Genomic DNA, 12,719 nt, shown 5'->3' on the forward strand with positions numbered 1-12,719 from the left:
GCCACTTATCCTCCAAAACGCCCCATTAAACATTCAAATCTTCCTTCAAGCAATCCTCTTTTCTCATTTTTGCTCAGTCAATAGACTCTTCCTGGACCTCATCATCATCCAACAACATGTCCACTTCCTCAGCATCCAACTCTGAGTCTTCCTCTTCAGTGTCACTTTCCAGCTTTGTTGAGGATGGCTCTGTGTCAGGCTCAAAGAGCCGTAGGTTTGCCCGAATGCCGACCAGCTTTTCCACTCTCACATTTGTGAGCCTGTTGCGAACCTTTGTGTGGGTGTTCCCAAACAGTGACCAGTTGCGCTCGGAGGCGGCTGATGATGGTGGGATTTGGAGGAGGATGGAGGCTACAGGTGCAAGGGCCTCAGATTCACATAGTCCCTTCCACCAGGTGGCTGCAGATATGTGCTGGCATGACTGCCATATTCCATCCCCTTTCCAAAGGCCTTGCTTTGTTCGATACTTTGCCAAACTGCCTAGAACTTTGCCTTTATCGAGACCCAGGTGGTCAGACATGGCTGTAATGACCGCATAGGCACCGTTGATCTCTTCCCCGGAAAGTATGCCCTTGTCATATTTGGGGTCCAGCATGTATGCTGTTGCATGCACTGGCTGCATGAAGCCAGTGCATGCTCCCTCCGCTGTTCCAATGACTTGACCACAGCCGTTTCCTCTGCTTTCAGTAGTAGGGAAGTGGGCAGAATTGTCTGGATTTCTTCTTTGAGTTCTGCAAAAAGGCACTGGACATCTGACAAGATGGCACCATCCCCCTCTATCTTCGCTATTGCTGCTGCAATAGGTTTGAGGATTTTCTGACTGCTAGATACTCTTTCCCAGAACACATCATCCAAGATGACCTTCTTGATGTCACTGTCGATGCCTACAGACTGGGATATGGCCATCTCTTGCAGAGACTCCTTTCCCTCCAGAAGGCTGTCAAACATGATAACAACACCACCCCATCGCGTTATGCTGGGAAGCTTCAGTGTAGTACTCTTGTTCTTTTCCTTTTGCTTTGACAGAAATGTAGCGGAAGTTACTTGTTTGCCTTTAACATATTTCAGAACTTGCTTCACTCTCTTATTCAGAGTGTCCATTGTTTTTAGTGCCATTATGTCTTTTAGGAGAAGATTTAGTGTATGGGCTGCACAGCCAATAGTAGTTATATGAGGGTAGGTCTCCTCCACATGTGCCCAGGCAACCTTCATGTTGGCTGCATTGTCAGTGACCAGTGCAAAAACCTTATCTGGTCCAAGGTCATTGATGATCACTTTTAGCTCATCTGCAATGTATTGGCCTGTGTGTCTGTTTTCCTTTGTGTCTACACTCTTGTAGAACACAGGCTGAGGAGTGGTGATTATGTAGTTAATAATTCCTTGTCCCCTGATATTGGACCATCCATCAGTGATGACTGAAATACAGTCAGCTTGGTCAATGGTCTGTTTCACCTTTGCTTGAACTCGACTGAACTCTTCATCCAGTAGATGAGTAGACAATGCATGTCTGGTTGGGGGAATGTATGCTGGTCGGAGAACATTCAAAAATCTCTTCCAGTACACATTGGATGTCAGCATCAGGGGTGAGCCAGTTGCATAGATTGCACGAGCGAAACACTCATCTGTGTTTTTCTGGCTAGTGTCATCCATAAAATCAAAGAATCCTCTGATGCCAGAGGGACCAGGAGCTGATGAGTGGGTATCTGACTCTGATACAGCTGAAACAGATTCATTTTCCCCTTGAGTGGAACTCCTGGCTGCTGCATGTGTTGGGCCTTGAGGAATTTTTTTGCACTTTGCAATGTGCTGCTGCATTTTTGTGGCATTCTTCACGTACGTCTTATCACAATACTTACACATATATACAGATTTCCCTTGTACATTAGCTGGTGTAAAATGTCTCCACACATCAGATAGCGCACGTGGCATTTTTCTGTAAAATAAAACAAGAGCTTGTAAAAATGCTAATGCAATGCAAGAGATCGTAATAATACAATTGCAATATGATAATAAACAGATATAAATAGTAAGGCTAGCTAAACAACTGGAATGATCTTCAAAACAAAACAACCAAATGAGGAAGCTAGCATCTTCTTTATGTTATACTAGCTATGGCTTATTTAGCATCTAACAGATGCTAGCATTTTATTTAGCATCTAACAGATGCTAGCATTTTATTTAGCATCTGATTAGATGCTAGCATTTTATTTAGCATCTTATCAGATGCTAGCATTTTATTTAGCATCTTATCAGATTGCTATCTACCAGATTAATACATTTTATGTGATATTCACAATTTAAACATTTAATGAATATATTTTCCCATAATATCATCAAAACTTACCTCACTTGTTAAGTCCACAGGCTCAAATGTGTGCCTTTAATACTCTTTGTCCTTCAGGCTCAAAAGTGTGGTCCATGTGTACATGTGATGGAGGCATGCACAGTGCCAGTAGGTGGTCTCAATAGCCATGCAGCAAGCTTGTGCTCTGTACATGTGATTAAGGAATGGCATGGATATTCAAGTGTATTTGAATTGCATTTGTTGGTTTTTGTCAATATTATGCTAAAATATACTTTCCTCAACTATATTTAAGTTCCCTAAGAAGAGCCAACCTTCAATTTTGAAAATTCCCACTTTATTCCCATAAATTCCCGTTAATTCCCGTTTATTCCCATAAATTCCCGTTAATTCCCGTTTATTCCCATAAATTCCCGTTAATTCCCATGGAAAGATTCCATCTTTGAAAATTCCGGGAATTTTGCAACCCTAGTCCTCGTTAGGGATTTGCTTTGGTGCAGCCTGAGGTTCATGTTACTAAACTGTGGTTGTGAGACAGCTTTTTTTAATGTAACAGGTAGTGAAGCAAATTACTTTTTCCCAGGAGCAATCAAGTAGCAAACTGCGTTACCTTTAAGAAAAGTGTTCTGGTGTCTTGCTAATCATTTTATCTTGACTCTGGATTCTGTAGAAAGAATAGAGCCTGGAATGTGAAGTGCGTGACTCCCTGGGGTAGCTCAAACACACAGCTTTGATCAGAAAACTCATAAGCTGGACATTATTGTATACAACCGACAAGGATTCAGGGTCACCCCAACTATCAGTTTCTTCTTTAGTCTGAAGTACTGAAGTAATAATCTGTAACCAAATATTATGTCTTGTTTGTTATAACAAATGAGAACTGCTTATTAACAGTTTTTTAAATGAATTCAAACTGTGTCTTTGGTTGGTTAATAAGCTGAAGTGCTGCCACTCCTCCTCCTCGGCCTGTGCGATGAGGAGTCTGGCTGTGACTCAGTGGGTCAGGATAACTCAGTATGTTGATACCAGCATGGACTAGCGTAGATCCATCCATCCATCCATTCGCTTCCGCTTATCCTTTTCAGGGTCGCGGGGGGCGCTGGAGCCTATCCCAGCTGTCATAGGGCGAGAGGCGGGGTACACCCTGGACAGGTCGCCAGTCTGTCGCAGGGCCAACACACAGGGACAAACAACCATTCACACTCACATTCACACCTAGTGGCAATTTGGATTGTCAAATCAGCCTATCCCCACAAGCTGCATGTCTTTGGACGGTGGGAGGAAGCCGGAGTACCCGGAGGGAACCCACGCAAACACGGGGAGAACATGCAAACTCCACACAGAAAGACCCCGGCCTGATGGTGGAATTGAACTCAGGACCTTCTTGCTGTGCGGCAACAGTGCTAACCACCGTGCCACCGTGCTGCCTCTTTTTTTTTTCTTTTTTTTTAGCGTAGATGAAAAGGTTAATAAATGAAATGGGAGCTGCTGTTACGATTGAGGTGGAGGACTCACACGCAGGACTCTGATGCACACCGGGTGTATATACAAAAAGGTGAGGGGTCAGGGCTCCAGGGAAATCCAGGGGCAAAGTGCTCATTCCTCTTCAGGCAATCCACACACGCGACCAGCCTCTCTCTCCGACACTCACCACACAGGAAGCAGTCCAGGGAGTCTGTACACAGGGAAACGTACTGAAGGTTTCTGTTTGAGGCTACACTTCCTCCTCGTAGTCACCAAACTGGCCTGATTTCCCACTTTGGACACAGTCAACCAGGCCAACAGTACCTTTGCAAAGCACCACAGGGCCTGGCTGGCTCTGTGGGGAGCCAGGCCTCCAGAGCTACAACCAGGCAACCAGGTGCTAAAGGAGGCAAAGGAATAATTGGACAACCGACAAAGTGAGCAGAAGAGAGCCAGCTTCTCAGACAGTTACTGCTGATGTTGCTGCTCTTTAGACAACTGAACAAGCACCACTGATGTGGTGCACCAGGAGCAGGAAGTGATGCAATAATGCAGCGAGCGTGCCACCCTATCTGTCCACAAAACCTACCATGCCTCTCAGTGTGAACATACAGGAGTGTGGAGTCGATATCGTAATATCTGGTTTGGATGAAGATGGGACTTCATAAATCAGTAAGCACTGTTACAGCAACGGCGCCCTGAGATTATCGGAGTGTTTGCCTTGGATTAAAAAACATTTGGCTCTTGATGCTACAGTCAGGGTGTCCCCGTTTCCTTTTTAGACCTTACAGTGTGATGACTTCTGGAGGGTTCCACGGTTTCATCATCTCCCTTTTAAACTCTTTGCTCTCACTTGAGCCAATACATCTGGGACCTTCTCAGCACATGATGTGAGGGCCTTTTTCCCAGCCTGTTTGGCCTTCAAGCACAAAGTCGTTCCAGCTCATTGTGCACTTAGTCTCCCTGTGCGGCTCCAGTTACGTTTACAGTGTGTAGCCAGAAGTTAGTGTACAACAGGAAGAAACAGCTGTGGTGCCTGAAGCCTTCTCTCATGGCTGTCAGTTATAAAGCACATACAAGACAGATGGACCGAAGAGGGAAAGTTTAATAAAACATCATTTTCTTTAAGCTGCTTGTCGTCTTCCTTCAGTCGTTGAGGAATTCTGTTTGTCATGAACGAGCGAAGCGGTCGGTAACGGTAGCTGCTGTCTCCTCTCAGGCTGACGACACAGGAAACTCCATCTTCACGGTGCTGAGGAGGCCACAGGAGCCGGCTGCTGACCTGAGGAGGGTCAAGAGCTGTGCCGTCTGTTACGGTAACGACTGATGCTCATACCTCATCTGCACTGCACACTTTTTTAGTTCGAGTTAGATGAGCTGTGTGGGATCAAAGTGAATATGAGGAAGCTTGACTTTACAGTCCTCTTAAAAATGTAAATCGCCACATCTCACTGCTCTCAGGACGTGCGGCTACTTTTATTGATGCCATTATCGGCTCTGCAGCAGGTGACTGTGATAGTAGGTAGGGGTGGGACTTTATTTATACCGATATGTGACAGAAGGAAGGGGGCCGACACTCCGAGGCAGCAAGTGTAGCTTCAGGCCGAGTGCACAGACAGAAACACAGGGATGAGACCGCAGAGCTGAGTGCAGAGTTTTTAAAGCTGGCCTGGTTTTATTTTCAGCCATTTTTCCACGATGGAGAACAAAACGATTCAACTTGTCCAGGCCTTAAACGTGATGCGTGTTCTCCCCTGCGAGTCTCACAGCCCTGAATGTGCACTTGAAGCCATTTTTGATTCTAACTTGTTGGATCTGCTGCTCACCGCCAACAAGTTGCTGCAGTTTTACGACTTTCCCTGCTGATTAAAACCTCCCTGAGTCATTAAGCAATAACAAATGAAAGGTTTTTATACGACTGCAGTTAAAAACAAAACTTCCAGAACTTTTTCTGTGATTTCACACATTTCTTTCTTTGTTCATCGTGTAGAAAAACAGTTAAATATTTAACTTCTGTACACTGACAGAGACTTTGGTTGATACATAACTTTATGCCTTTAGGTGTCTAATCCTTCCCTGGATGAAAAACACTTACACAATATCAGACTTTTTTGTTTCAGTTTTGGTAATACATGAGAAAAATCACTTTTTACAATGAAGTTAACGTTAAATACACGAGCAGCGTATGTGGATGAATAAAGGTGTTTTCAGTGGCTGCTGATGTCTCTGCAGACCCCTGCAGGCGTGCAGAGGAGTGCGCCTTCATCCAGGAACCAGTGCTGCCTCAGCAGGCGGATGTGGACCTGGTCATGGTGCTGGACAGCTCCAGGGAGATCCAGGCCGATGAATACGCCGGTGCCCGGCAGCTGCTGAGCTCTGTGGTGGAGCAGCTGGCCGTGAGTCCACAGCCCCGCCGAGCCGGCCGCCAGGCCCGAGTAGCTCTGGTCCAACAGAGCACCAAGGTGGAGTTCGGCCTGCAGACCTACCAGAACGCTGGAGACATGAAGACGTACATGATGCAGAACATGCAGCAGCAGGGCGGCTCTTTGGCGCTGGGACAGATGCTGGACTACACCCTGAGGGAGGTGCTGCTGAAGGCCGGCCAGCCGCGCAGCAAGAGGGCCGTCCTGACTGTGGTGGGCACCAAGACGGCCTACAGAGACCAGGCCAAGCTGCGCTACATCTCCCAGAAGGCCAAGTGTGAGGGGGTGGCGCTGTTTGTGGTGACGGTGGGTGATCGTTACAACCGGATGGAGGTGGAGGAGCTGGCCAGCGTGCCGATACAGCAGCACCTGATCAGACTCGACAGGCTGAAGGCCGACGAGCAGGGCTACGCCCAGCGCTTCATCAGGGTCTTCCTCTCCGCCCTCAACAGTAAGAGCACGCTCAGATCTCCCTGTCGTCTGTAACCAGACACACACTGACGGGCTGTTCGGGTTTATTTCAGAGGGACTCAACACTTATCCTCCACTCCCATTTAAACTGACCTGCAGCCAGCTGTCAGAGCCAGGCGACACTCTGGACACGAACAGGTAACACTTTCCACAGACTCACACAGACTCACACAGACTCACACAGACTCACACAGACTCACACAGACTCACACTAAGCCACAGCTTCCACAGACTCACACAGACTCACACTAAGCCACAGCTTCCACAGACTCACACAGACTCACACTAAGCCACAGCTTCCACAGACTCACACAGACTCACACAGACTCACACTGACTCACACTGAGCCACAGCTTCCACAGACTCACACAGACTCACACTGACTCACACAGACTCACACTGACTCACACTGAGCCACAGCTTCCACAGACTCACACAGACTCACACAGACTCACACTGACTCACACAGACTCACACTGACTCACACTGACTCACACAGCTTTGTCATCAACAACACATCTGTGTAGCTCACACAAACACACCTTAAAGCAGATAACCCATAAGCTGGAGACAATGTCATCTCTTACTGTTTGGCACTAATTAACTGGAATAAGTTTCTCTTTATTGCTTCATGAACTTCTTCACAAATAAATTGAAGAAAATAAGAACAACCCCAGGTTTCTCTTCAGCACTGTAGCCAGGCTGACAAACAGTCAGAGCTCTGTTGAGCCAACCATCCCTTTAACCTTAACTAGTAATGACTTCATGAACTTCTTCACAAATAACATTTTTATCATTAGAGAAAAAATTACCAGTAATCATCCCACAGATGTAATATTATCTACAGCTACTCTTAGTACCATTGATGTTAAGTTAGACTCTTTTTCTCCAGTTGATCTTTCTGAGTTAACTTCAATAATTACTTCCTCCAAACCATCAACGTGTCTTTTAGACCCCATTCCTACAAAACGGCTCAAAGAAGTCCTGCCATTAATTAATGCTTCGATCTTAAATATGATCAACCTATCTCTAATGATCGGCTATGTACCACAGGCCTTCAAGCTGGCTGTAGTTAAACCTTTACTCAAAAAGCATCTCTAGACCCAGCAGTCTTAGCTAATTATAGGCCAATCTCCAACCTTCCTTTATATCAAACATCCTTGAAAGAGTAGTTGTCAAACAGCTAACAGATCATCTGCAGAGGTTTATTTGAAGAGTTTCAGTCAGGTTTCAGAGCTCAGCACAGCACAGAAACAGCTTTAGTGAAGGTTACAAATGATCTTCTTATGGCCTCTGACAGTGGACTCATCTCTGTGCTTGTCCTGCTAGACCTCAGTGCAGCGTTCGATACTGTCGACCATAATATCCTATTAGAGCGATTAGAACATGCTGTAGGTATTACAGGTACTGTGCTGCAGTGGTTTGTATCATATCTATCTAATAGACTCCAGTTTGTTTTTTATGGCCCCGCCCCTCCCTGAGCCTGGTTCTGCTGGAGGTTTCTTCCTGTTAAAAGGGAGTTTTTCCTTCCCACCGTTGCCAAGTTCTTGTTCATATGAGGTCGTCTGATTGTTGGGTTTCTCTGTAGTATTTCTATGCCTTGAAATATAAAGCACATAAATGTTAGTAAACAGCAGTTTCGGAGCAGCAATAATTAAACGTGTTATTCAGAAAGCTATTGTGATGGCTCAGCGAGTGCCGCTGCTCTGTGTCCAGTCAGGGCTCAGCAGACTGGGAGCTGGAGATTTCCGATCAGCCGAGAAACTGGTTCCAGGAGCAGACGGGAATCTTGGCAAGAAACCTGAGCGTCATCAACACTCTGAGCAAAAGAAAGAGGTTGTTTTCAGGAGCTGACCTCACAGGTAGAGCACTCACACACACACATAAACACACACACACACTCACTAATTAGTGCTCAGTAACATTCAAAAACATTTTGGAAAGAAAAGCATCTGCACTTTCAGTTTCTTGAAGACGTTTCACCCGAGAAGCTTCTTCAGTTCTCAGAGCGACTGGTGGAGCGTCCCAGATTTTTAAGCCCTGTGGGAGTGTCCCTACGAGGGTCGTGGACCTCCTATTGATCCTCTGCCTGGGTGTGAAAATGGGTGGGGGTCACAATCAACCAAGATGTTGGGTGAACCCACACGTGTAAAGAAAGCTCTTAAAACATGCGGTTATCCTAATTGGGCTTTCATCAAATCAGCAAAGAGGCTGATTCCCTGAGGTCAGAAGGCCCAGGATGTGATTGGGTGTTAAGGCGTCGGGAATGAAATCACATGATAGGGTGGAGTTAGGTTTCACCCAAACCCTTGGCTGATTGTGACCTGCACCTGTTTTCATACCTCGGCTCGTGTGATTAGGTACAGGATCATTAGGGGGTCCGTCGTCCCCTCTTAGGCCGGGGCTTAAACCAGTTGCTCTAAGAACTGAAGAAGCATAAACGTCTTCAAGCAACTTAAAGAAGTCCAGACGCTTTTCTTTCCAAGCTCCTCAGACTACGATGAGCTGGATGACTGAGAACCTTTACAGACATGTTTCTAATTAGTTAAAAACAAACAGATTTTAACCACGAATGGTTCACATTCAGTCGTCAGTGAGTCCACATCATTAACAAGCACACACTCGGATCACTGGCCTGTTTATGGCCGTCTGTGTTGCTGTTTATTTCTCCCCTGTGGGTGTAACTCAGCCTGTGGTGTTGTAAAGTGCTCTAATGAAACCTGCTTCACTGAAGCTCTGCAGCTTTAGCTCGCACTCCCTGCTGACTGTTTGGTCTCTGACAGATGTGGACGTGGAGCCGACGAAGCAGCTGGACAGCTTTGTGTCCACAGGTGAGCATCCACCTGCTCTCAGTCACACTGTCCTTTCTCTTCCTCGCTACGATGACGGGAAGAACGCTGAGTTTGAGGAACGCAGATGATCTCAGTGACATCGCACCTGCAGTCTGCAATCATCAAATAGGGAGACATTGACCAAAACATGAGCCACAAACATTCAGCCTACTTCAGTTTAACCAGCCGAGAACTGAGGGAAAGTCTTTTAGTGGGGTAGCTCAAACCGGTCAAAAGATACAGACTAAAATAAATTCCCCTTCAGAGGACATAAACGAGTGTGCTGGGTGTCAGGAGGTTACAGTGTTATTAGTAAGAAGCACAGCTGCACTTTGCAGCTCGATACATAAACTGTGCCCAGTGTCCTGCTAGCCTACCGTGTGAGGACAACGACTGATATTTCCCAGCCTTCAGAGCAGACGGCAGATATCCGAGCTCAGACTTCCTGTTCAGTTCACTCTTCATTGTTTATGCATTTAATAATAGTCTGCAAAAATCAAATCAAACACCCTGGCAAAGAAGGCCCAGAGCTGCTGCTCTACCCTCCTCAGTGGAGAGCGTGATCCTCCTGCCAGGTGTTTGTACTCAGGGGCCACGACTGAGAGCAGGAAGGCTGCACTGAGGGTCATTAGCACCCCCCAAAAAATCACTGGCTGCCCTCTGACACACCTGGAGGCCATCGCCAGATCCTCCTGTCTCAAGTAAACCAGGGCCATCACAGGTGACCCCGCCCCCCACCTGTTTGACCCACTGCTCTCTGGTCTGCGCCTCAGGTCAGTCAGCTGCCACACCTCCAGACTCACTAACAGCTTCTTCCCCGACCCCTGCCCACCAATCTGAGGCATGGTCTGAGTGACCCTCATCACTCAGGACGCTCACACACTCACATTCCTCTAGAGCAGGGGTCGCAACCTGCGGCTCTTTAGTCCTTATACTGCGGCTCCACGTGGTTTGGAAAAAAATGACAAGTAACTGAAGTGTATTTTAATTGTCTTGGTTCTTTTTTAACTTGTAGTTCGCAATTGGAAGATTATCGTGATCTTGAAATACAAAAATAAAATTATATGTTAGTATTCTTCATCGCTCAAAATAACCGTACCCGCCGAAGCGCCGTGGATTTATCGAGGCTTTCAACCCCAGGCAGGCCAAGCATGGATCTTTGGATCCACAAACGTAAGTGAGCAGCTCCTCCATGAACTATGGTAACAACAAGCTGGGTCCAAACTGCTCTTTGGGTGTTAAAGGTTGCTGACCCCGATCTGTCTGCTATGTATTCCTGAAGCCCTTTACTATTGATATATTTTCTTCCTCCGTTGCAGAGCGCCCATAATTTTGCACATGTACAATGACAATAAAGGGCTCTTCTATTCTTCTGTTCTGTTTTATTGAGTTTGTTTTTCTGTGAGCTGATTTTGCCTCCTCGCTCCTGTCACCTCTTGCAGGCATCTGCTTCCTCGGCAAGGATGCTGGCGACTGTGTGAATTACACGGTCAGGTGGTTCTTCGACCACAAACGCAGCGTCTGCTCCCGTTTCTGGTACAGCGGCTGCGGAGGCAACGAAAACCGCTTTGCGACGCAGGCAGAATGCGAGAGAGTTTGTCTGTCAAAGCACAGATGAGGCGCCGGGCCACCGATCTGCACTGAGAGCTGACACAGCAGCAGAGCGACCTCAGAGCAGCTTCGTCCACAGTGGGTTTTGTTCTGGGCAGTTAAAGTGTAAAGACTTAAACACACACAAGGAGCCGCCTTGTCCTCCACCCATGTATGATTAGTTTAGTTCACTCCTCTGAAACTACTTTACTGAAATGGAATAATCTTTTTTATGTCACAGGGTGCTATTTTTAAAGGTATTTTCATTTTTAAATACTTTAAATGCTTCCAAGAAAAGACATCACGAGAATGTGTTGAAAAATGATTTTATGCCTAAAACCTTTATGAATTATGTTTAACAGATGCCAAAGGAAGCAGGACTGTGATGCAAATTTCTACCAGGCGTTGGTGCAGTGCCTTTGCAGCTGCAGCCGGGCAAACAAAATCTGTGAGAAAATTTAGAAACATCAAAAACTAAAGTTAAAACAACGCCAGCTCAAGAAACGCTGCCCCCTGCTGTTGAAAATATTAAAACCTGCCTTTAAAATCCAAATATTTCCAAAGCTCGCAGGCGCCTTGAAGCAGCTCCTCTGAAACAGCTGCATGTATTTTGTACTGTTTGTTTCTGAATAAAAGTTTGTGTTTAGATAAAAGTCCGACATGTGTCCGTGTCTGTGTGCCTCTTCAGGATTTCAGTGAAAACAACCCAAACCTGACATTAAAACAGATAAACGCAGCACAACAAAGTTTAAAACATTATCCACCTGATATGTTAAAGCTCATATGAAATATTCAGTGATCCTGTCACGCGAGGTTCAACCTCTGCGTTCAGGTCAAAGACGGTACTGCTGTGCTGTGTTCCTGCCTCAAGGTGGCGCTGCAATGCCTAAGAAGCAGTCAGCAGGCCCAGGCTCCCTCACTCAGTAAAAATGAGTTATTGGTAAGCGCTCAGCAGCGACGCTGCCCACTCTGCAGCACAGGGACGCCACACGTCTCTGCATCGAGTGATCGTTGCAGCGTGCGGCAGTGGAAGCTGCGCTGCTCTGAGCTCCATCGCTTCCTGTTAAAAACAGTCTTTTCATACAACAGTTTTTGAACTTAACGGGTTTTCCTTTGGATAATTTACTGTACAACGAGTTACATAACAGTGACAGGATGATAGAGTCGTTTACTGGGATGCACCATCGTGAAGGCTGGAGTTATCCTCCAGACTGGTATCTGATGTTTTTGTGATCACACGCTCAAAGACTTTATCACAGGTCATTTTTTATTGTGAAGAAAGATGGAAACACAAACATCACCATCAGCCTGAAGTCTCATGGTTTATTTATTTGATCATTTTAAGACTTGGAGCTCAGTAAACTGGTGTCTATTAGACAAGTTGTGGTTTTAATCGTCTTTGCTGTCTTTAAACATTACATTTCACTTCCAAATGTGAGCACAGAAGTAATAACAGTAACTCACCTGAAAGGAGTTTCCCCCCTCTGTTGGTAAAAAGCAGGTTTAATACCATGATACATAACACAGGACGATGCTGCTCTGCCTCGTGGGATTCTTCAGCAATCCTGAAACACTGACTACACTACTCGGGCCCACAGAGCAAAAGTAATGATTTTATTCCACCTTATTTTATTTCTA

The 12,719-nt window shown here is 46.0% G+C and overlaps 1 protein-coding gene across 1 annotated transcript in view; it reads left to right on the forward strand.

Annotated features, from left to right (window-relative positions):
* The window catches only part of LOC147319840 (collagen alpha-6(VI) chain-like), a 49,775-nt gene extending 38,038 nt beyond the window's left edge, over positions 1–11,737 (forward strand). Inside the window, exons 34-39 of the mRNA XM_086312629.1 lie at positions 4,986–5,082; positions 5,999–6,640; positions 6,714–6,798; positions 8,377–8,522; positions 9,444–9,491; positions 10,934–11,737. Coding sequence (XP_086168755.1) covers positions 4,986–5,082; positions 5,999–6,640; positions 6,714–6,798; positions 8,377–8,522; positions 9,444–9,491; positions 10,934–11,109 — 1,194 coding nt within the window. The 3' untranslated portion in view covers positions 11,110–11,737. The remainder of the gene's footprint in view (positions 1–4,985; positions 5,083–5,998; positions 6,641–6,713; positions 6,799–8,376; positions 8,523–9,443; positions 9,492–10,933) is intronic.
* The last annotated feature ends 982 nt before the right edge of the window (positions 11,738–12,719 follow it).

Source organism: Aulonocara sp. 'chitande type north' Nkhata Bay, linkage group LG11 (assembly GCF_057382095.1).
Source record: "Aulonocara sp. 'chitande type north' Nkhata Bay isolate Kocher_YH1m ecotype deep benthic linkage group LG11, A_spYH_male_GT1.1, whole genome shotgun sequence".
In the NCBI taxonomy this organism is placed as follows: domain Eukaryota; kingdom Metazoa; phylum Chordata; class Actinopteri; order Cichliformes; family Cichlidae; genus Aulonocara; species Aulonocara sp. 'chitande type north' Nkhata Bay.